General features: G+C 39.2%; 2 protein-coding genes across 2 annotated transcripts; both read right to left on the bottom strand.

The window, feature by feature from the left end:
- Nucleotides 1–305: 305 nt before the first annotated feature.
- On the bottom strand, nucleotides 306–2,337 carry LOC110882216 (titin homolog). Its single transcript, XM_022130293.1, has 5 exons — nucleotides 2,112–2,337; nucleotides 1,674–2,042; nucleotides 707–1,224; nucleotides 473–634; nucleotides 306–380 (listed from the first exon to the last, which is right to left on the bottom strand). The coding sequence occupies exons 1-5, from the start codon at nucleotides 2,335–2,337 to the stop codon at nucleotides 306–308; spliced, it is 1,350 nt and encodes a 449-aa protein (XP_021985985.1).
- Nucleotides 2,338–8,927: 6,590 nt separating this feature from the next.
- Nucleotides 8,928–9,702, bottom strand: LOC110882215. The gene is made up of 3 exons (XM_022130292.1): nucleotides 9,394–9,702; nucleotides 9,003–9,255; nucleotides 8,928–8,941 (listed from the first exon to the last, which is right to left on the bottom strand). The coding sequence occupies exons 1-3, from the start codon at nucleotides 9,700–9,702 to the stop codon at nucleotides 8,928–8,930; spliced, it is 576 nt and encodes a 191-aa protein (XP_021985984.1).
- Between the last annotated feature and the right edge of the window lie 15,600 nt (nucleotides 9,703–25,302).

The following is a 25,302-nucleotide window of genomic DNA, read 5'->3' as shown; positions in this document are numbered from 1 at the left end:
GATATAATACAAGTCTCATGAGCGGTCAGCGATCACATACATCGCGCAAGGCCTTACGTTCACACATGAGCTTTATACCACCTTCATTTGCCTTACCTAATCAAAGCAATTGTATTCATGCAAAATATTGTAAGTTAAAATACATTTCATACCAGTTACTGGCGCACCACACGCCTTAACAAAAAACTAAAAACATACACGGCAGTATATTAACCAAAAGTTACGTGCGCAGCAGCGCATTAACAAAGCAGGGATCCACATCCCAAAACCTAATTATCTATTGTTCATACAAACACAAAGAAAACCTAAGCTAGGTCTTCATCCTCATCTTCTTCTCTATCTGGGAAGATTTCTTTCAACTGCGCCACACGGTCCTCAGACTGCAACGCAACATTAATAAGATCCATAACCGGGAGTTGTAAATTATTAAATTTAGTCTTCGCAACAGCAAGGGCAGCCTCTGTATTAATACCATGGGTGCAGACTTGCTAGTATCCCATTCAACCTTCAAAGCGTTAACCACATGGTGAGAACATTCCGCGTACCCTTGGGCGTAACCATCATTCTGTGAAGCAACCAACAGATGCGCCACTGTTTTGTCTAGTTCTTCAGAGTTAAGAACTGATTCAGCAACCTACATAAAAAGAAGAAACAAAGAGTTAAAAAGCGCATCACCAAATATTATCAGGGATAAAGATAAACTTACGCTTGCAGTACCGTGCTCTTTCAACCACAACATATCACTCTTCAACGGTTCAAGCTCACTCTCCGCCGTTGCTCGCGCAGTTTCAGAGTTCTCTAACTTGTCTTCTATTTCAGTAAGACGGCGGGAAGTTTCAACTTGTTTGGTCCGTTCAAGGTTTAAATCTTTTTTGGCAGCCTCAACCTCCGCTTTAAGTTGTTCCTGCTCAGATAATAAAGCAATAAGATCCTCTATCTCCTTATCTCTAAGAGCAAGAGTAGCGCAGGTATGTACCTCTCTTTGTTCATTCCTTTCCCTGTGAGAACGGACCTCATCCCGCGCGGCTTTAGCTTCAGCTTTTTCTTTCTCCAATTTCTCGATCTCCGCATCTTGTTTCTTCAACTTCTCAACTTCAGCCTTAAGGTTGTTGATAACATTGCGGAGACCCATCTTCTCAGCATTATTTTTCTCGCAAATTTCTTTCCAATTTTTGTGCTCCTTGGAAAGAAGGGCAGCTTCAGCTTCTGCTTTTCTCTTCCACCCTGCAACTGACCATTCTTCAGTTTTTCAGTCATTCTCAAATTTAGTCTGATCAGCTTCTAATTTAGCTTTCAATAGAGTAGCTCGGGCCTCATCCTCAGCAGCCTTCTTCTTGGATGCCTTAAAAGCAGCCCACTCCTTATTCATGCTATGCCACTCGCGCACTATGCGGTGCGTAGTAGATGTATAAGTGGCAGCCTCTTCAAGATAAGCATGATAGGTCTGATCATGAAGGCGTCCCTCCTAAAATTTAATTTCCCCAGGTGGGAAGTCCCCTGTAACCAGTCTCGGCACACGCGCCAGTCTGAAAAGGTGTCACCTTTCTTCAAATTCTAAACAGGGACATGAATTTCAGAGGCGTTCTTCTCTGAGTAGGTTCTATAATAATAATAATCCCCCAGAGTTTCATTCGAGCGGATAGGGGAATTTTTATCAGCATCAGAAAAAGAACCTTGGTCCTCAGCAGAGACCTTCTCATTATTCTCAGGCATAAAACCAGAAGCCGCAGAAGGAGAAGTTGTTATAGGGATCTCTTGAGCAGATTTCCCTTTCTCCGGGTCTTGAGCAACAAATTCAGGAGTTTGTGGATGATCAGCACTAACATCCACAGCCTCCGGGCTGGTAATTTTTCCCGCATCCACAGCAACATCAGCAGGTTTTTCAGCCTCAGGGTTCTCTGCCCCATCAGTCTTTTTCGCCTCATTATCAGCAGTCTCAGTGCTCCCTAATTGCTCGTTAACAAGGGCATGAGGAGGAGAAGGCGGGAGCTCCTCATTAACCACAGATGATGGCTCCGCAAAAACAGGAGCACTTGGCTTTTCTGTAAGAGCAAAAATATATATTACAAACATTCAATGCGCTTAAAAAGTAAACAAAAAGAAAAACCTACCAAGAACAGGTTTCGCAATAAAGGCATCAAGATTGCCTTTTCTGGTGATTTTCTTCTTCTGAACTTTCTTTGCAGGCTGACCTTCAGCCTCAACATCAGTTTGTTTTCTTTTTCCTGCTTTCTTTCTCAATAAATGCTCCGGACTTGACTCTAAGTCAATAGGGTCCTCAGGATTTGACGGAGGGATATCGGCAGCATCCCTAGGTTCTGGCTTCGGTTTCCTCATAACTGCAGGCGCAAGACCCTCCAGTGAGTCAGATACCACCACATAATCACACCAGGAATCAGAGGAATGACGCATACCTTTCTTCTCTTCTCACATTTTAGGCTTTGGAGGGTTGAGGTTTCTCTACATCACTCTTTTTTGGCGCAGCAGTGGCAGCAGGCGCGCATTTTTTCTTTTCAGGGCCTATGCCCAAGTTGGACAGTTCACCTGCTGAAAAACACAAAACTTGCAACAGTTAATCAACACACAAAGCAACAATAAACAGTATAACATATCATAGAAGAATTACCAGCGCCAGCCGCGGGTTGCGCAGCCAAATCCTCATCCCGCGGAAGAACAAAACTCTTCACAATTCGAAGGTACCAAAGCTCTTCATCAGCCTTCTTGGGACTAGTAGCCATCTTGCCACCTTCTCTCTCAAAAGCAACAACATATAAAGAAACAACTACAAAAGAAGAGAAGTGAAGGCAAATTCAAAAAAAAAAAAAAACACAAGAAAGGGAAGCAAGCAGGGCAAATCCCAAATCTTACTTTTGTCATCCTCCATATACACTGGCTTCTCTTCCCGATTCATCCGCCAGTTCAGACTCATGCCAGCACCAACCAAGGCTTTCTCCGGCAGAGCAATTGACGGAACGTCCTTCAAATCCTGGTACCAATTTTCGAAAAAAGGAGTCTGAATGGTCTCGGTTAGAACATCCTCTTTTCCCCTAAAAGTCATCCTCATCGGAATAACCCCAACTCTAATAAAGAAGAACTTTTATTTCCAGTCATGAAACGACTTTGGCGGTTGAAGCAAGATCTTCTTCGCAGATGCCCTTTGCACAAAAGAGTAGAATCCTTGAGAACAGTGCATCTGGTGGAACACTCGAAACCGAGTAACCGATGGTTCAATATGCATTATACGACAAACGAATTCGAAATGACGAACCCTAACCATCCCAATAGGGTGCATCTGGGAAATATGGAACTTATAAAACGAAAGAATGTCAAGAAAAAACTTCGTTGCAGGCAATCGGAAATTGCCTGCCGAGAAAAAGTCCCAAAATAAAGTGATATACCCGGCCGGAGCATCCGCCGCCGTCTGACCCTCATCAGGGCACCGAGCGTCCCAACTATCAGGAAACTTGAAGTTTCGAACCAGACCATCGAAGGTTTCCTTAGACCACTTCAATGGTGGAAGACCAGCAACCATTTCTTCAGAAGAATCTTCGTGATGGTCCCCGGTTGACATAGAGGAGAGAAATTATAAAAATCTTTCAAGAAACTGACAAACGAGACGAAGAAGAAATGTTTTTCAAAAAGGTAATGACTGACGAAAATAAGCAATTGAAAGACTTATATACCCACCGCCATAAATAACCTAGGTAACTGCAACAACACCTTTTTCGGGGTTGGCACGGTTATCCAAGCATCAGGGGCGAGTGGGAATAAGCAATAACGCGAGTTCACATGCGCGTGAGAGACACGATCAGCAACGTACAACTGACAGCGACAGCTTGTCACACGTCAACAGTCATTACTGTACCTTTTTCACCTGCCAAAGTCAAGATTTTCAAAATCAAAATCATGAGCAAGAGTATCTTCTCCAAAGGTTCTCTCCTTTCGCGCCAAAAACTCTACAGCAAAAAAGCACCTATCTCTCATAGTCCAGTGCTCCACTCATTTGCATAAGAGCAACACTAGACTTGGGGGACTTGAAGGGGTAAGGCCCCAAAAACCTTGCTTCAAGTACTTGGGACCATACCACAATCCCGTCAAAAAGCCCTCTTTAGACCTTGCGCGGCCGCGCACTGGTCCTACAAAGAGAACTTAGCAAGAAAACTATGTTTAATACCTACGCGCCAAAAGGAAACTAACAAATCCTTGTGCCGATCTCCATAACAGGAAGGATAAAAATCCTAACAAACACTTCCGCATAATTAACATCCAGACTTGGATAAAAATAACTTCACTGATACCATATAATGGACATAAAGAAGAGCCACACAGGATTACAACTGTATTCTTCTACAAGGCTCCATCATGCACCACCATTCGGTTATAACCGAATGGCCACGTGGCATCATCCCAGGCTCTCTCAAAGTCACGATGATGGCACGAAATTGAAGAGAAATCTACACTTGCCCACTTTCCACGTGGCAACACCCTAATCGTTGATCGAGATCACGATCCGTGTGCTTACACACTCGTTAGCGATTAATGGAAGGAAAAAATAACCGCTTACGAAAAAAGCAGTTTCCGTTAAGTTTTCACCAACAGGTTTTCTCGCCCAAACTTCGGCTATAAATAGAAGGATAATTCAGGTATAATTCTCAAGTTACATTCAATTCACTTTCACTTCTTCTTCATAAAACCCTGTACTTATTCTCACGCCGGAGGGTGGTCACGGAGAGAACCATCATTCTCCCCGTGGCGAGTCTAACGGTGGTTGTTTTGCAGTTATTGTGAGAGGAAGAAGATCATTCACCCACGAATCAGACGAGAAGATTTAACCCTTTTATGCAGATTCAAACCCCCTGGTTCAGTTAATTCTGGTCAATTAAACTAGTGTTTCTTCAATATGATGTTTAACATCATAAACACAAATAATCATCAATCAAGAAGCATAATAACACTTAACAACATGTATTCTTACGATTTTTAGTCTTATGTTTATGATTTAAGTTCTTGATCATTAGTGTTCTTCATGATTCTTTACTTGTAACATCTTTTAACCAACTTAATAAGATGTAAAATGGAGTTTAGATGATCTTACTACTAGCTCAAGGCTAGGGATGAACATAAGAAGATGAAGATGATGAATGAGGTGGTTAAAAGCACTTGAGAGAGGTCCTTCAAGCTCCAAGGTCACCAAGCTCCTTAGTTAAGCTCCTAGCACCCTTGCATCACTTGTAAATGGAAGGACCAAGCTTGAAGATGATGACGGTGGTGGTATGGCTCTTGGCCTAGGTAGAGGGAGGAGTGGAGAAGAGTTGTGTGTTGGTGAAATGTATGAAATAAGATGAATGATGAACCCTTGGTTACATATATAATCTTCCAACATCATTTAATCTAATGGGTATTATGTTTTAAAAAGTTCCAACAATATCAAATAATTAATTGAAATAAAATCTTTTGGTGGGTCCCTTGTTGGGGCCGTAGGTGGGGGGGGGTGCACTAGTTGGGTTTCAATGGTAAGTTATGTTTACAAGTTAGATTCTAATGTTTAGTTAGGGTATTTAGATGTTGCGTTGTTTATATAGTGTGTTATGATGTTCGGGGACCATAACTAGCTTAGAAATGATAAAACAATGCTTCTAGTGAAAATTTGATGTTTCGGGTAGTGTCCGGTTGTTCGGTTGGTTACTGGTTCGTTATGGTGCTAAACTATGCAGTTTAGTATGTTTTATGTTACCTTTTGTGACAATTTTGATTCCCGACACTTAGGAAAGAATTCTGGACCGTTTAGCCATATTTCTGCATGATATTAAGTTGTTTAAATGCATAATTTTGCTGAATTTTGCAGAATTCTGCAGTTTATGTAAGTTTTAGGCACTTTCAGGCACTTAAACTATCACTAGGAAGACAGTTTTATGATCTTTACTTTCCTACACATTATACTTGTGTAACTCTTGGTTTCTGGCCCATTCTGTATCTCAATACCATGTCTGCCTATGTACTGAACTCCGTCAACATTTTTCTGATTTGTCTGATAACTGTGCTATCTTTGCTTCGTGCATCGTTTGAATCAATAAAGTGTTGCATGTAATAATGATATGACATTTTCAATATATGATGCACATGTATATTTTGATATCAATAATCAGAAAACATTCATGTCATAAATGTTAAGTCAGCACAGTCATTAAGCATTAATCGTTGTCTAATAATTGTACGGATACATGCAAATTTGACAATTGTCACATTCTCCCCCTGTTAAGAAAATTTCGTCCTCGAAATTTAAACTACATTAACTCCTTAGGGTTACGTTATGTGTATATGGATATGAATAATACCAAAGTGATTAACCACGAAACCGAATCAAGACTTATTGAATCAGGTGAATCCAGGGACATATTACAACAATGGAAACCTAGCGGTTAAAAGGTATGTGTTTCAGAATTTGATGTCAAAGGATACGAGATGTATAGATGTATAACCTAGTGTAACTTAGTTAACAGGGGTTCAACAAAAGAGGAGTTTCGACCGATAGAATTCCAAACGATTGTTTACAATATGCAAATGAGTTCTAGAAACAATAACATCCGCTAAATGAACTCAGAATCAGCAAGCTCAAATGTAATAGTGACATGAAAATGATCCGTCAACTTTCGAACAAATAAATCAATAAAATTAGTGTGTTGACATTATTGAATTGCGAGAATACACCAGAATGAAATACAACCGAATCTGGTGTATCATTGTCTTAATACATAATTGCATTAAGAGTGTTTAAATGACAAGTCAAACAAAAGTATGTGTAGTTTTGTGTGAAATGGTTGACCATGACTAGCACAAGCTACAAGTTTGTACCGACACCACAAGGTGTCGTTATGACATAATTGAATAATAGCGGTGACCGAACAAGTTCACCGTGTTTGAAGTCAAATGAAAGTGTAATGAAGCAAACCTGAAAATTTGATTCAAACGGCATCGTATGATTTTTCAATTGAATATAGAACACCAAAGAACTACTGTTTTCGATCGAAGATGAAAAAGCAATAAATACTGCAAGGCATTCGATCGACAATGAAAGAACCGTTAGGAGGTACACTGGAATATAAAATGAATTTATGTACCATTGTCTTAACACACGATTGTGTTAAGACTGCTTTAATCATGATAAAACAGAGCGGATTAAGAGCAAGTCAATAAATAAACAATTAAATCCGTCTACGAGATGCGTAAACGAGATTAGCGCAAGCTGCAATTTAGTGAAAGCATCACCACAAGGTGTCGAAACCAACAAACGATTTAATGGAGTCGCAGACCAAACAAGTCTACTATGACTCAGAACAAAAGAAACACTTGCTAAAATGAATTTGAATATGATGCTTTCAATACATCATATGGTGTCTTGAATTGAATATGCGAAATGGACAAGTTCAAGCAATTGAACTTGGTTTCAGCGCAATCTGACAATAAACGTATGTATCGACAAGGGAATTTCGGCATGGTTACAAGGATAAACCATGTATGTAACTGAAAAGAAAAGAAATTTCAAGAAGGTTTTGTTGGCTCAATATCAAGGAGTTGATACTTACAATAATCCAGAATATCCAAGTCACAAGGCAATAATCAGATATAGTGAAATAATATTTGTAACTTTGATGAAAATGATCATTAGAAGGGAAGCCACATGCATAACAAATGATTGCATGTGTCTCATATGAAATGATCAAGTACTGAAGCAAATGAGTGTTCGCTCTACTGAAGAAAATTGTCGTGATGCAACTACCATTAAGAGGAGTAGAGATGTAAAAATCTACTTGCTAGATGCAAAAGTGGAAATTTCAGTGTAAGAATTTCGAGTACTTCACCTATTCGGTTAACTAAAATAGCATATACGACAGAATAATGGTGTTTGCTTGAGTTAACGGACGTGGTTCCTAAGTGATAACCTTTAATGAGCTTTGGCATAAGTTCCCGATGGTCCTAAGGGCATATCTCCTAGATTCTCAAAGTTTTGTATTCTGTGTATAACTGTTTTGTGCACCGTGTATAAAACACAATATTAGCGTATGTTTAAAACAAATTGTTGACTCACTGTTCTTCGTATACTTTCTTCTTGAATCCGCAGCTGGCGATAACCTGATCGAAGATCGATCTTGGAATAGTAGTTGGATCCTTGCAGTTGGTCGAATAAATCATTAATCCTCGGCAAGGGATACCGATTTCTTGATGGTTAGCTTGTTCAGCTCCTGGTAGTCGATACACATTCGAAAACTACCGCCCTTCTTCTTGACGAACAGAACTGGAGCTCCCCAAGGTAAGAAGTTTGGCCTTATAAATCCCTTATCTAGCAACTCCTGGAGCTGTGTTGACAACTCTTGCATCTCTGAAGGCGCAAGTCGATAAGGTGCCTTGGCTACAGGCGTGGCGCCTGTAACCAAGTCAATGTGGAATTCGACTTGTCGTTGAGGAGGTAATCCTGGCAAGTCTTCGGGGAAGACTTCAGGATATTCCCTTACCACATAGATATCTTCGAGCTTCGGTTATTCGGCTTCTTTGTCAACGATATGAGTTAAGAAATCTACACATCCTTTACGCAAAAACTTCCGTGCCTTCAAACAACTAATAATCCGTAGGGGTGTATCCCGCTTCTCCCCATGAATCACGATCGTCTCTTCATTCGCCATTGGAATGCGGATAACCTTCTCATGGCATACAATCTCTGCACGATTACTCGACAACCAATCCATCCTAACTACGACGTCGAAGCTTCCCAATTCAACTGGCAGAAGATCTATCGAAAACTTACGCTCTCCAATTCTCTATAACACAACCTCTAATCACTTCTTTGGCTTCTACTAGCTTCCCATTAGCTAGTTCTATCGAATACGGGATATCTAACTTACTTGCTACTAAACCAAGTATATTCTTAAACTCTAGAGATACAAAGCTAAAATCGGCACCAGTATTAAACAACACAGATGCATAACGTTGACTAATAGGGGACGTACCAATAACCACGTTTGGATCCTGGCGTGCTTCCCTAGGTCCGATGTTGAACACTCTTCCACGTGCCTGTTTGTTGTTAGGGCAATACTTCCTGAAATGCCCCACATCACTGCAGTTAAAACACCCTTGACCACGTCCTTGATCGTCACCATTTCCGCCTTGATAGTTGTTGTTGTCGTTGTCGTTGTTTCCTCCGCGATTTTCGATGCCATCGTGACCTCCATTTCCACGTCCAGTACCATGCCAACACGTCTCCTTGACATGCCCCACTTTGCCACAGTTATCACATTTTCCATATCTACATCGCCCGGTATGATGACGTCGACAATTGTCGCACTTAGGTAGGTTACCCATGTACTCTTTTCCCTTTTTGGCATCATTGTTGTTATTTGCCTGAGTATCCTTCTTGAAATTGGTAAACTTCCTCCTGTTCTCACCAGATGACTCCACATGAGTCTCCTTTTTCTTCTCAGAGATTGAAAATTTTCCCAATCTAACTGCTTCTTTAGTGAGCGCCACACTTAAGTCAATAGCATCGGTAATCGTTGGAGGTTTAGATGTTGTCACCATGCTTAGAATCTGAGGTACCAATCCCCAGATGAAGCGTTCGATCCTCTTAAACTCTGGCTCCACCAAACAAGGAACCACCGTAGACAAATCATGAAACCTTTGCACATAATCAGCTATCTTTGGACCTTCCATTTTCAAGTTCCAAAATTCAGTTTCCAACTTCTGGATTTCTGCCCTCGAACAATACTTCTTACGCATCAGCTCTTTCAACTCATTCCATGTCAAAGCATAAGCAACAGCCTCGCCCGACGTCTGAACCTGAAGGTTCCACCATGACAGAGCCCCATCTAGAAACAGTCCAGATATGTACGTGACTTGTTACTCTGGAGTACATTTGCTCAATCGCAAAACATAATCTGTCTTCTCAACCCAACGCACAAAAGCTACGGCACCCCTAGTGTCGTCGAAATCTAGGGGCTTGCAGCCCAAGAACTACTTGTAGGTGCAGCCTGCGACATAAGCAACATCATTCACATAAGGCATTAGCAAGCACACTTGGAAATTTCCAAACGTTTTGTAATGTGTCTTAAGTGACTAAACATTACCGTTAGGTGGGTTATTTCCTGAGGTACCTCCGCTGTGTTCTGAGCGAAGGGCCTCATGCTGTGCGATGGCCTGTGAGATGCGCTCTTGTAATTCCGCCTCTGTCGTCGGCAGAGGGTTGTTGGTATCGGTGTTCCTTCAAGGCGGCCTCTTCTAAGAAGAAGATCAGATGGGTCAGGTCTTATTCGTCAGGTATGTAAATAGTCATCTAAAGGTCGTATGTACATACATATATAGACAACCATTTTAGCAAGCAATCAAACAACAACATAAGCTTAGCATAACATATGAATCGACAAGGTGTTTAGTGAGAACATGACGATTGAGCTTTCATTAATTACCAACCATAGTTACATTGTTTACAAGTGTATCACATCAAAAGGGACATAGGGTCATACTACCCTTGTTCAACAGTCTATCAATGTACTAAAATTACATAGTCAAAAAGGGGTCTTCAAAAGTCTTCACAATCTCAGCTCAATAGTAGTGCTCTCACCAAAGGTAATGTATCTTCATAAGACCAAAACCTACTGTACTGGTGGCGGGGGTGGAGAAGGGAAGAAAAACAATCTGCGAATATGTGCGAGCTCCTCCTCGAGCTCGTATACACGGCAAAGTATATAACTGATCTGTTGTTCGATAGTAAGGAAATGGGCATCAAAACCTGGAGAAGGTGTAAAAGCAGCAGGTGAGAGTGCAAAAGGAGAAAGTGATGAATGTGGAGGAACAAAAGTATACTGACAGAGACAGGGTGGAGGACGTGGTGTCAGCTCAAGCTCCAAAACTCTACGACTCAAAACCTCAAACTGTAGCTGAAGTGACAGGAGCAACTCATCCCGTGTGTAGCCTCCATAATGTGGGGGATGATAGGGGTCTCAAATCGGCATAGTGTATGGTAGGAACCATCGGAATGGCTTGTCCAGCGGTGAAGGAGTGAAGGGAGCAAACGGTGCAGCCTGGGGGATTTGTGGAAAAGCTGTTGAAGCAAAAGAATCATCATGCGGGTGCTGACCTGGAGTACCTTCCCCTGGACGGGGTGCAAGGATGTTCTAAAGGAAAGCAATCGGCAAATCAGTGCGATGGACACCGGACTCTACAGGAGGGAGAGGAGCAACATCAGCGGGTGCGGGTGGAGGAATAAATGGCTCTGCAAAAGGAAGATCACCAGGTGCAGGTACTGGGTCAGGAATAGGGAGTGCAATATCTGGTAATTCAAACGGAACATGGTCAGGATCAGGAATCGGCTCAAGATCAATAGGTGCAACATCAGGCTGACCCAAAAGGAACAGGAGCTAGCTCAGGAGCAGGCTCTGGGTCGTGTGGAGGTGTGGGATCTCGAGCAGGTGATAGTGTGGCAGACATAGCGGTGTCGTCGTCTGAGTCAATAGCAAAAAGCTGCAATCCGGTCGTCTGTAAAGCTGAAGATGTCACAGACTCAAAGGAGTCTGAAACCGAGTGCAAACTGGAATCAGAAGATATCTCAATGACAGGAACAGTAGGAGGTGGGATAGCTACAACATCCTCATTTATCTCCCCATCACCCTGGGTGTCAACTGGAAGACCGTCTACACACAAATCGACATCGTCCTCAAACAAGTCATTGATAGGCTAAGCCTCGAGAGGAATGACCACAAGAGGTACGACATCGAGGATCGAAGCCACGATGTGCTTGCCATCGGTATGACCAATGATGAGGTGATCATGGACTGGAATAGGAACGACAAAAGGATCCTCGTAAGGGAAACCATCAGCAAGGGGTAAATCATCGCCAAAGTCTGGTAGCGCGAACGGCTGGAAGTCGTCCTTGTCCTTGGACAGCATGTCAGGATCACTCTCAGTGTCTAACGTATATATCTCTGGCGCGGGCATAACCTCGTCGTCTGATGTGACTGCCATCGGGTCGCGGGCATCCGACAACCCACTCTCTAGGGATGACATGTGTGCCTGTAACGTCGTAATCCTAACATATGTACATATAGTAACCACTAACACTCAGTATATGCAAACAAAGGAAATTTATCATGTAATCATGTCTTCACATTATCCTTCATGAACCTTTCTCTATCTTTCCTAGTCTACCTCATGCAGACTAAACCACCAATGTAACCTTGCAATCGTGTTTTTGTCTTTCCTTTTTGTAAAACGTTTGTTCCATGGATCTGGGCGTTGTGTGTATATGCAATGAAAACATGTTGTAAAAATATTTCCATGAGAGAGCCCTAGTGATTGTAGTCTAGATTCGAGAAGGAATCCTAGTTCGCTACAATCGAAGCTCTGATACCAAACTGTCAAGCGTGATTATGTGTGACTTGCTTAATATTATTGCATTCAACCATAACAAACAACTATATGATAAAACCCAAGATGATCATCCATAGATAGTTTTAAAACATTTCAAACAACGTTGTCTTAAAATCCAAACACAGACTTCATGTTCAAAATATAATACCAACAAGTTTTAAGTTCCATAAGGACTTCACAAAAGACACGAACAAACTAGGTTTTGAGCCACGTATCTTATCCAAGATAAAATACTTAACCCAAACCCTTCGACTTCGGATGACACATCTTATTAGAAACATGACTTGTAAACTTCAACGCCTGCCAGATCCATACTTAATTTCCTGAAATACATGTAGTTTGAAAGCATCAACAAAAGTTGAGTGAGTTCATGTATTTAGTATGTGTGCACGAATAAACCTTTATAATCATTGTAACTATGTATGTTTTGTAAACCCTAGTATCAAAGCAAACAAGGAAACATATCAATTAATGTGTAGCTAATACATTAATAGGTGTGACGTGATGTGGGAAGGCTCAACCCTAGCAGATTTTGTACCGGCTTCCGGCTGTAAGACATAGTCACCTCATGGCCCAACCCGCGGGCTCATGGGCGGGGCTCGCTACACCCAACTAGATCTATCACTCATGTCCCTCGGTTCTACTACGAGGATTAATGGTCTTAAGCGTTATACCCACCACTCATATGATCAAGCAGTACATTCCTTAGCTAACCATACCATGTATAAACGTTTGTAATCAATTTGTAACATGTAGTTCACCCCCGAAGTTATAAAACAAAAACAATTAAATAAAAAGGGGGACATGAACTCACAGTCTTGCGTTCTTCAATCAAATAACCCAAAGCTTCTTCTCAATTGCACAACTACCTACAAACGTGCTACGGTTTATTAGGTGGGTGGGTCGTGCCTTGACCTTGGTCTTATTTAATATTTTTGAGTTACGTTTCTTTGTGTCATCAATGTTATTCCAAGTGTATAATTATTTGTTAAAATAATAAATATTTTAACTTAAATTATATTTATTAAATTTTGGAATATTAGTTAAAATAATATATTTTAACTTGTCACATAACGTATTTGTACATGTATATCTTCCCCAAGGATGGGTGTATTCATACTCGTATTCTTAACCTTGCATATTTTTGCCAAGTATCGCTGGCGTATTCCGGTGTGTAATTATACGTACGAGAATATGTATTTTTATTGTGTTTATTAAGTATCTTATACTTAATTTTTGTATAAACTTTTCCGGAATATTATTTCTAATAAAAATTCATCAATATACATTCTCAAAATATATATATTAAGAGATATTTCGTAGGAAAATTATTTATAATTTTTCCCTTGGCAAAAATCATTATATTTTCATATAAATCTCAAAAACAATATATTTTCAAGTTTAACTTAGAAAATATATACAAATCTATTTTTCACCCAAAAATAATGTATTTCATGTTTATTTAATAAAATATATATTTTCTTCCAAAAATAATATATCTTCTAATATTTCCAAGAAAAATATATATTTTATTTAACAAAAAATAATATATTTTCTCCTTGTCAAAAATATGATATATTTTTGTAATAATTGTAAAAAACCTATTTTTGTTCTCTTCGTGTCCAAAATTCCAATTACCAAAATATACTCATGAATTAAATTCCAGAATATTTACGTCAGTTATATTTCTTGTTCGGTTTCTCTAATATTTTGGGTATAATTTATAGATTCATTTCTTGGAATTTTGGTAATATTTTGGATTGTAATTTCTTGGTATTTTGGTGAGTTATATTATTTCAAGTCCTAAAATAATATAACTAATACACATAATATAAAAATAATCACACACATGGTGACATCTAAATATATATTCTCCTAAATACATGTTTAGTCACTTTTATTATCAAAAACCAACCTCCAATATTTTGTAATTTTTGTAACAAAATCTATGGCAAGCTTTATATGAAAATTCATGGTTAAAAATATACTTGTAAATATTTGTTTAAGATATTCTTCTGTGTTTAATTTTTAGAAAAATTTTGCCATAGTTTCCCCTTAAAAATGGAGGTTTCCATGCTTTCAAAGCATAACATTTTCTTTTATAAATCATCAAAATCAACAACAAATCAACCAATACTTACCAATTTACCAAAATCAAGCATTAATCACTACTCCATGAACTTGAAAATTTATAAAAATTTGTAGTAACTTATTAGTGTGTTTAGTAAGCCTAGTTACCCTTTAAAGTGTGGTTATTTATTTAGAAACATCATTATTGAATAAGTTAGATGTTTACAACTTGTAAATTCTAAAAATATTTCTTCTTGAGTTTTTCTTGTTAAATATATATTTCTACACTTGATTAACTACTATAAATGTGGTTAGTTTCTTTAAGAACCAAGCTTATGTAAATCTTGTATTTTTAACTTGGTTTCTTGAAAAATCTTTTTTGAAATCACATACTTACAAGACTCTCATACACTTTAATCACCTTTGTTCAAGAAAACAATTTATACTTCAAGTTCATGCTTTACATAAGGATGATCACTTTGATTTACAACATAATCATCCTCTCATATTGCTAGATTATGTCTTTAATCACCATCTAGCAAGATCGTATGATGTTTAACATCATAAACACAATAATCATCAATCAAGAAGCATAATAACACTTAACAACATGTATTCTTATGATTTTTAGTCTTATGTTTATGATTTAAGTTCTTGATCATTAGTGTTCTTCATGATTCTTTACTTGTAACATCTTTTAACCAACTTAATAAGATGTAAAATGGAGTTTAGATGATCTTACTACTAGCTCAAGGCTAGGGATGAACACAAGAAGATGAAGATGATGAATGAGGTGGTTTAAAGCACTTGAGAGAGGTCCTTCAAGCTTCAAGGTCGCCAAGCTCCTTAGTTAAGCTCCTAGCACCCTTGTATCACTTGTAAATGGAAGGACCAAGCTTGAAGATGATGATATGGCTCTTGGCCGTAGGTAGAGGGAGGAGTGGAGAAGAGTTGTGTGTTGGTGAAATGTATGAAATAAGATGAATGATGAACCCTTGGTTACATAAATAATCTTCCAACATCATTTAATCTAATGGGTATTATGTTTTAAAAAGTTCCAACAATATCAAATAATTAATTGAAATAAAATCTTTTGGTGGGTCCCTTGTTGGGGCCGTAGGTGGGGGCGGGGGTGAACTAGTTGGGTTTCAATGGTAAGTTATGTTTACAAGTTAGATTCTAATGTTTAGTTAGGGGATTTAGATGTTGTGTTGTTTATATAGTGTGTTGTAGGATCGTTTTAGCGACCAAACGAGTCGTTCAGAAGAGTTCTCAGACAGAATCAGAAGCGGAATTCATTGATTCAGTCTTTGTTTAGCTTGTATTGCACTAGAATATCATTAATCTGTCTTGTTAATTGATCTTGTAACAATTTACACTCTAGAGACACTTCGGCGTCGGAAATAGGTTTCGTACGAAATGACAAGATCAAGCACGTATATATAGGCTCCTGATTTCGCACGAAATAGCCTAATGCTATTTCGTGCGAAATTACTTGCAACACTAATTTCGTACGAAATAGCCAAGTGCTATTTCGTGCGAAATTACTTTCTTACACACATTTCTCGTTTTTCGTGCTTTGATCTTTTAATACTAATCTAAGACTCGAACGAAGACGAAGTCGACAGACGTATCCACCAACAGACTCCCCTCGGATGTTGACAAAGTCTTCGGTAGGAGTCTTCAACATGTCAACTCTTCAGTCTTGATCGATCTTATCTTTTACACAGAATTTGACGCTAAAAAGAATTCACAAACTCTATCTTCTCTTCTTCAGCATCAACACTCCTTTTTTAATGATATTCCAGGATCTATCTCTGGCTCTAACCTCGTCAGACTCCCCCTCTCATCAAGCTGGGATCGCTGTCTGGAATTAGCTATCGCCTTGAGATCAAATCCTGGTCAAACTCTATTCAGCTCTTCACAGGTGTTGGACCGTGTTCCGACTCTGAATAGTCAGTAGAGAACGTTCATCTTCACGTACGAAGGCGGAATCAACGTAAATGAAGTAACAACAGCTTTCCTATTCAATTCTTTTCCTTTTATTGCTTTCTGATGTAAATTTGACAGAGTTTCACACCTAAAGCACACAAACAGTTTCGCTCCAACGTGCATCAACAACTACTTCAGTTTCGCTTGAACTGACTATATATAGTCAGCATGGTTTCGCTTATACGACATGCTGTATAAGCGAACCTATCATCTTGACCCTATAAGCGAAACTTTAAGATGACAAATAAGCGAACCTAATTCAACATATGTACAAATAAGCGAAACTATCAACATAAAACCTAATTTTGACTTTCAAGACCCTATGTTGACCTATCTTGACCTAAGACGTAATACAGACGTAGTCAACAGACATTCCATGCATCAACAGACTCCCCCTTGGATGTTGACGTAGTCTTCAACTCCTGAGTCTTCAGTCTTGGTCTTTTCTCCAACTCTCTGTCTTCTCATCGTAAGCATTCTTCACAGGCTTTAGAATCATTACCTGACTCTGACTTCCATCTTCCCTTCGATTGTTGATCCAGACTCTCCCTTTCATTGACTCCCCCTCACAATATGCTAGAATCTGAGATATCTGGTTCAAGCTTTGACAATTTGCTTCCGTTGGGAATAATGTAGTCCAAACCTGTTACTCAACCAATAACATTACAATCTAACTTTTCAAAATAAATCACAAACTCAATCAGCTTTAGAAATCCACTCAAGTACTCAGGTCCAAATTAATGACCTTGATTACTCAATTAATCTACCAAGTTCAATTTAATGACCTTGGTTGATCATTTGATGAATCAAACTGATTTTGAAACATTTTCACATTTTTCTAAAAACAATATAACAAGCATCAACTTAATGAACTTGTTTTAACTATGAAAATATCTTCAAACTCCAACAAAGTAAGCTCTTCTCATTTTTCAGCTCAGAATCTCCTGCATCTGCTTTAAATCTCTGAGAATCCAACAATCAACTCTCCACTTTGGTTTGCCAAAAAAATAAAGCAGAAATAAAATCTTTTTGGATTCTCAGAATGTAAAGAAATTGAACTATATACAAACTTATTTTTGGCGAGCGTGTCAGGGAATCATATCAGCTTTTCAGACAAATTACTAGTATCGTTAAGCTTAATTACATGCTCAGATTTAAACAATTCACCTCGATTGTCGATATACTGATACATCTTAAATTCTCACACAAATTTTAATCTATTCAGGATACGATTTAGATGTTTTATGACCTTAGTTCAATTCATGTGTTCCACCTCTTGAATATACTCCCGTATCCAGAATCCCAATATTCAGTCTTACAGGTGAGTATACTACAATGATATCTGTTCATAAATTAGGTATGCGAGGGCCGAGGGATCTCAGGTCGATACTTCCGTATACGCAGAGAGATATCAGCTTCGACTTTTCAGTATGTCCCCTTTAGAGGATCTTTTAGCTACAACAGCAGCGACTATCAATTTTATTGTTTCATCTGCATGCTGAGGGTTTATGTTGTGTTTCAAGCATTTGGTGAAAGTATTAGCCAAGGACTAGGTCAGAACTTCCGTTCAGCAGAAGTCCCGGAATAATACCCCAGACATCATTGAGTATAAAAACCTAGTATATCAGAATACGAGACCTTTCAAACGAGATTTCAGGGGTTACCTATATATCCAAGTAGTGTTCTCCACGAATTTCACAAGTTTGAAATTTTAGGTTTATATCCCGAATAAATCTACTAAATGTGCGAAAACCTATCGACACATCATTAGTGAGACTGTTTAACTCATTTAGACTTTACAAATCTTTAGCATACTGTAATTGTCTAGCCGATGTACTATCATTTTCCCTATATACACAAGCTCTTTTTCAATTTTATCATGTTTTTGTATTTTTGCATTTTTTTACTGTTTTTGTATTTTTCTGAAAATATATCTATTTACAACTATCTACTCCCCCTAAATACCAAAACATGTAAAAAATCGACAAACCATTGCAGATTGTTTCTCGTCTTCATCCGCAACAGTACTCTCATCAACGCTCACAATTCCATCTGACACCGAAAGCAATTTCATACCATTAAGTTTTAACAAATATTGAAACCGATTTTTATCAAAAGCTTTGGTATGCAAATCAGCTTTTTGTTCGTCAGTGTGGATTTTCTTAATTCGTATCAACTTTTTCTCGAAGCAATCGCGAATAAAGTGATGACGAATTTCTATATGTTTAGTTTTAGCGTGATGTACTAGATTCTTAGTTATATTTATTGCGGCCTCATTATCAACAAACAGAGGTGTGTTAAGAAACTGCAAACCGTAGTCGCGCATCTGTTGCTGTATCCACAGGATCTGAGAGCAGCAACTGCTAGCAGAAACGTACTCCGCTTCACATGTAGATAACGCCACAAACGTTTGTTTCTTACACTGCCAGGTAACCAATCTAGGTCCAAAGAACTGGCATCCTGCAGTTGTTGATTTGGTATTGACTTTGCAGCATCCGAAATCCGAATCGGAATACCCTTCGAGCGTAAAATCGCCTTTTCTAGGATACCACAACCCCAATGTGGGTGTTCCTTTCAAGTAACGTAATATCCTCTTGACAATGATCATGTGCGAATCTCTCGGGTTAGATTGATATCTTGCTGCGAGGCACGTTGGGTACATGATATCAGGACATGAAGCAGTTAGATACATCAAAGAACCTATCATGGAACGGTAGAACGTTTCATCAGCCCTGTCTCCGGTGAGATCTGGGTGAATCCCATGATTTGTTGCAAGTGGGGTAGCAGCAGGAGTAGAACTTGGCATTCCAAATTTCTCTAGAATATCATGCACGTACTTCGTCTGGTGAATGAAAATTCCCTCAGGTAGTTGTTCAACTTGTAAACCCAGAAAGAACTTCATCTCCCCCATTGATGACATTTCGAATTTTTGCTTCATCACCTGTTCGAAATCTTTGCACAATTTCTCATTCGTTGACCCAAAAATTATATCGTCTACATAAATCTGAACGATCAGAAGATGTCCATCGACCTCTTTAGTGAAGAGAGTGGCATCCACTTTCCCTCTGATAAAGCTGTTAGCGAGTAGGTGTTGAGACAAAGTCTCGTACTAGGCTCTCGGTGCCTGATGTAGACCATACAACGCTTTGTCCAGCAGATAAACTTTGTTCTTGTGGATTGGGTCAGTAAAGCCCGGCGGCTGACCGACATAAACCTCGTCTTTGACCTTCCCATAAAGAAACGCCGATTTAACATCCAACTGATAAACTTTGAAGTTCTTCCAAGACGCAAATGCTACGAAAATTCTGATTGCCTCTAGTCGTGCTACAGGAGCATAGACTTCTGTAAAATCAATCCCCTCCTGTTGACTAAAGCCCTGAACAACGAGTCGAGCTTTGTTCCTTACAACCACTCCTCTGTCGTCTCACTTACACTTGAATACCCATTTCGTATTGATTTTCCTTTGACCATCCGGCAAATCCACTAACTTCCACACTCCTAACTTTTCAAACTGACTTAACTCTTCTTGCATTGCTATGACCCAAGAGTCTTCAGTAAGCGCCTCTTTGTAAGTTCTCGGTTCGACCTGCTAGATAAAACAACTTAATGAAAATTTAGTTTGTAAAGGTGCTACTGTAGAATAAAAACATGTTAAGCCCTGGTCTATTTGACGTCTTGTGCGAACGCCTGAATGCAGTTCTCCTATGATCAACTCCTCTGGATGATAAGAAAGAGTTCGCGGCATCACTTCGCTTGGAACATCTACATTTCCTTCCAAATTAGTAACATTCTGTTCTGCATCTTGTTCACCAACTTGGTTTGTTTGACTTGATAACTGGATCTGCTCCCCCTCAGAGTCTGAATCACCATGATAAAAAAACTGGCATGTTTTCAGCTTCTTGATTATCATTCACCTCCGACTGATTACCAGGAGCAACTTCATCATCATGTTCACCAGCATTGCTAGGACCTGCTTCATCATCATTTGAAGTTTCCCGAGGTCTTCTAGAATACTCCGCTGGGAACCTAAGCTGCGACTCATACTCTCGCAAAATATCCAGCTCATCAAAGAAATCTTCATCTTCCTCTGATTCTTCTCTCATGTCAAACGAATCCCAAAGTTTATCATAATGATATTTCCATGAATCTCTAGGACTTTGTGGCGGCATGGTATAACCTTGACATTCAACATTTGCAGCTTCAATAATCCGCTTCTCACTTGGAACGAAAACACGTTGCATTGGATTTGCATAGCCAACAAATATTCCCTCAATGCACTTCGGACCGAACTTTCCATGAGGCTCTATAACTGTACAGGGTGACCCGAACGGTTCTAGATACTTCAAATTCGGTTTATGATTATTGATTAGCTCAAAACATGTCTTGTTGAACTTCTTGACAGTAAGAACCCTGTTGAGTGTATAGCATGCGGCGGAAACAGCTTCAGCCCAAAAATTAATTGGTAACTTTGAATCTGCGAGCATAGTTCTAGCCGTCTCGATTAGCGTCCGATTTTTGCGTTCTGCTACTCCATTCTGCTGTGGAGTGTACGGAGCACTAAACTCATGCAGTATACCTCTTTCATCACAAAATTCTTCCATCTTACTGTTTTTGAATTCAGTACCATTATCACTTCTAATTCTACTGATAGGCCTCTAGTACAGATTCTCAATTCTTTTAAACAGCGCCATTAAACTGTCAAACATTTCGTCTTTCGTTTTCAAGAATGAAACCCACGAAAATCTGGAATAATCATCAGTCACGACCAAACAGTAGTAATCTCCTGTAATACTCTTGACATTCACTGGACCAAACAAATCCATGTGAAGTCTCTCCAAAGGTCTCGAAACTGAATTGACTTGCTTTGTAGGGTGTGACTTTTTCTTCTGTTTGCCTTTGACACAACTAATGCACTCCCCTTCCAGATGAAAACCTTTGACATAAACTCCTGTGACCAAATCGTGATGCACCAAGTGATTCATCTTCCTTAGGTGAATATGCCCCATTTCCGGTGCCATAATCTCGATTCTTTCTCAGTTGCTCTGGACACAAAACAATGAGCCTGACCCGTGGTTGTAGTAGCTACGCTCATGTCCAACACGTACAGATCTTTGACTCTTGGTGCCCTCATGATGATCCATTCCTCAGGTATCACAAATCCCGGTTTCAATATCAAACATTCTTTGTCAGTGAAGTGAGTAGTATACATCCTGTCACAGATCTGGGAGATACTTAGCAGATTGTTCTCCAGCTCAGCGATGTAGTTAACTCTCTCAAACGTTACGATTCCGTTGGATAACGTTCCTTCACCTATAATCTTTCCTCCTTGATTACCCGCAAAACCTACGTAACCACCATTTATATTTCTCACATCATACAATAACGCGGTATGTCTTGATGCTCCACTGTCCATGATCCATCTGGATACAAGTTTTGGAAGATCCTGCACACAACAAACTATCACTTAAACAACTTCAAGAAAGATGTCGATTCATGCTTCACGATCCAGGAGACTCCGGCAATTTCAAACTGTTTAGTCAAACATGGAGTCCACCCAGGCCTCATCAGCCTTAGGTGTAACCTTGACTCTCGCAATTTGAATTTTGAAATTTTCAGCCTTGAGAGGTGGAAAATTTGCATCATAATCAACCGTAATTGATTCTTCAGCCTTTTTCACCTCAGAAGTTCAAATTTTCTTCTCAATTTTGGGTTTCCAAACTTGTTGAGATAATGCAACCCTTTTGTAAAATTTGTCGTTTTTAGTTACCAACTTCTTTATGGGTTCATTTTTCACACTCTTTTTCTCAACAACGATTGGTGTTTTACCCTTCACCTCAACTTTCTTCTGTTGAGTCTTCACAGTTTCAGTCTTAGGCTTCACATTGGTACACTTTCGTGCAATGTGACCAACTTGATTACATCTAAAGCAAGTTCGAGTATCAACACCTCGACTCGTGCCTTCAGACTGAGACTGAGAAGCTCTTTTCTCAAAGAACTCTTTGTTTGATTTTGAAAAAAAAATTCTTTTTCTTCATCAGCAAGTGAACTCGAACTGTTCACAAAATTTTTCTTCTCGACAAACCTTTTGTTTGGAACATTTCTTTTCTGATATGGTTTACCCTCCTGATAACCACCCGACCAGTTGTTTCTGTTGTTATTATAAACATGTGGTGGATTAACAGATTTCTTGTTGTAAACTTTTTCTTTCTCAAACCTCATTTTTATTTTCTTTTGACTCAGATTGTTCACTGCTGACAACTCAACTTCGACCAGTTTAAAAACATTTGTCAATTTGTACATGTTTACATTCTCAATCGGAAACTCTGAATCCGAAAACAACTTATCCGATCCCGACATCTTGTACATGACAAGAGGAGGTTCATCATTTAAGTTGTTCTTGGACTTTTGTTTCGGAATGTATTTGTCCAAGAAACACCCATCTTCCTCAGTAGTGTCACTATCCGTTTTAAGCACATTTTCAACAACACCTTTTACAATATCATTTTGGACACTATCGTCATTGGAAGATGTGAACGTGACATCAATGTTCTCCGGAAGTTTAACTTCACTTTCTTCCTCAAGTTCAACCAACCCAGATTGTTTTTTCGTGTAGTTATCAAGAACAGGTGGTGGAACTCTATGAAAACCCACCCCGGTTCCATCAGAATACACGTCTTCGCCAGCTTTATTTTTGCCAATGGGTTTTGGAACAATATGTTGCAAAACAAAGCTTGCGGAGCTATAGTTGTTAAGCTTCAACTGGATTCGCTCGTTTTCAATTTCAGCCTCTTGAACTTTAAGTTTCAAATTAGCGATTTCATCCAATTGTTTGTTGATTGATTCTTCTTTTACTCTCAGCACTGCTTTTAAATGCTCGTTTTCTTTAAAAGTTTTACCATTTCGGTCATCACTATCTTTCACTGTGCTTTTGAGCTTTTCAAATTTTTCAAAAATCTGACGGTTTTCAAGAATTAACTTTTCATTTTCTTGTTTAACTTTTTCATGTTCAAATTTATCAGTTTCAATTTGCGCAGTTAATTCTTTAATCCGTTCTGTTGAAGCTTTAACTGTTTTGTCACGCCCAAGAATCTGATTCTCAACGCTTCTGACCTTTGCTATCAGATCTTTAATTTTCTCACCGTTGAGATACGTGACAGTATTACAAAATTTGCATTCTTTGTTGCAATTTTTGCAATCGGCATTCCCTTCGATCTTTTTACCTGGCGCATTCGTTGACGAGTTTGGACTGACCTGGCCTTTTGACTCAGACACGGAATTAGAGTCTACCTCAAGTGCTTTAGCAGCTAGCACTTTGTCAGTCATTTTTCCCAGGTTCTCTGCCGTCAACTCATGCGTTGTATCGATAATGCCGGTATCAATCTGCTTTGCTTTCTCGATCTCTTCTTTCTCCTTTTTCTCTTTCTCTTCTTTCTCTTTCTCTTCTTCTTTCATTTTCTCGGTTGGAGTTCCCCACCATTTGTGTTGCCAATACTCATCCTCTTCTTTTATCTCCTTGATGATGGCTTCCAAATCATGCGTTTTGTCATCAATCGCAATATTTCCATACTCATCAAGATAACACTCCCTATCCGGATCCTATCTTCTCGCTTTTCTAGCTTCCAGATAGACACGAGAAATTCTAATAATTCTGTTTTCAGCAATCATTTTCCTATAACTATACTTCTGTTCTTCAGTACGATCATCTTTCCACGGAATAGGTTCATCGTTTTTCGCCATGAATGCGTAACTAACCGCATCTTCTTCCGGTAAAACCTCTTTACTCCAATCATACCCCTCATCATCGTAGATCACCGCAAGAGCCCTAGATTTGTCTCTGTTATCTTCAGTCTGCTTTAATCTAGGTGGCTCAGATTTATTCTGGTGATAAATCGCCTTCTTGTAATAATCATCTCTGAAAGGGTTCTCTGACTCATCAGCATAAGCGTTCCTGCATTCTTGTTTAAAGTGACCCTTCTGCTTACACTTGAAGCATGTCACCTTCGATTTATCGAACCCCAGCTTAGTAGATGACCACCAATCGTCTTCCTGCCAGTTATTTCCATAAACCGCTGTGCTCTACGAACAGCACTTGCCATAGCCCAACGAATATCGATCAGTTCCATTTCTTCAGGATCTATTTGGTCATAGTCCTCTTTCGTTAGGTTTGTGTTACCAATCTTCCCAGCCACCAACCCTTCATATGATTCCAACACCGACGCCAAGAAAACCATCTGCTGCTTAGCCGACTCCTCGTCAAAATTCTGTGCATTCTTCGAATCTATTACAATGTTGCATTGAAACTTCGCATCAGAATGACTTGCAGATGATGAAGATCCACTGTGATAACCACTGTGACTTCCACTGCTTTGATTGCTTTGACTTTCTTCGCTTGCTGTCGACACATTCTCAGCAGAAAATGCAGTCTTTGGAGAAGTTGATTTTGGCATCATGCTTTTCGGATAATATAGATCCAAATTCTGTTGATAAGATGAGTGATTGACTTTGTACGTCTTCTTCAGTTCCAGTTCGTGACTTTCAAGTCTCTCAATCACCAAATCTGGTTTCAAATTTTCAGGAGCAATAGTGTTCTTCAACATCAGCGCATAATATCTCCAATCTATCTCATCTGGTAATGAATCGAACAATTTGTCAACAAGTTCTTCATCAGAATATCTGATTTCATGTCTTGCTAATTCCAGCTTCAGATGACCGAACCTTTCTATGATTTTACAAACTGACTCATTCTTGAGACAACCAAACATATCAAACTCTTTCCTAAGAAGTTTCTTTTTACTTTTTACAATTTCAGTACTTCCTAGACATTTC

This window comes from Helianthus annuus, chromosome 10, assembly GCF_002127325.2.
Source record: "Helianthus annuus cultivar XRQ/B chromosome 10, HanXRQr2.0-SUNRISE, whole genome shotgun sequence".
In the NCBI taxonomy this organism is placed as follows: domain Eukaryota; kingdom Viridiplantae; phylum Streptophyta; class Magnoliopsida; order Asterales; family Asteraceae; genus Helianthus; species Helianthus annuus.
Note: the sequence above shows the minus strand (reverse complement) of the source record. Positions and strands in the feature narration are given on the sequence as shown.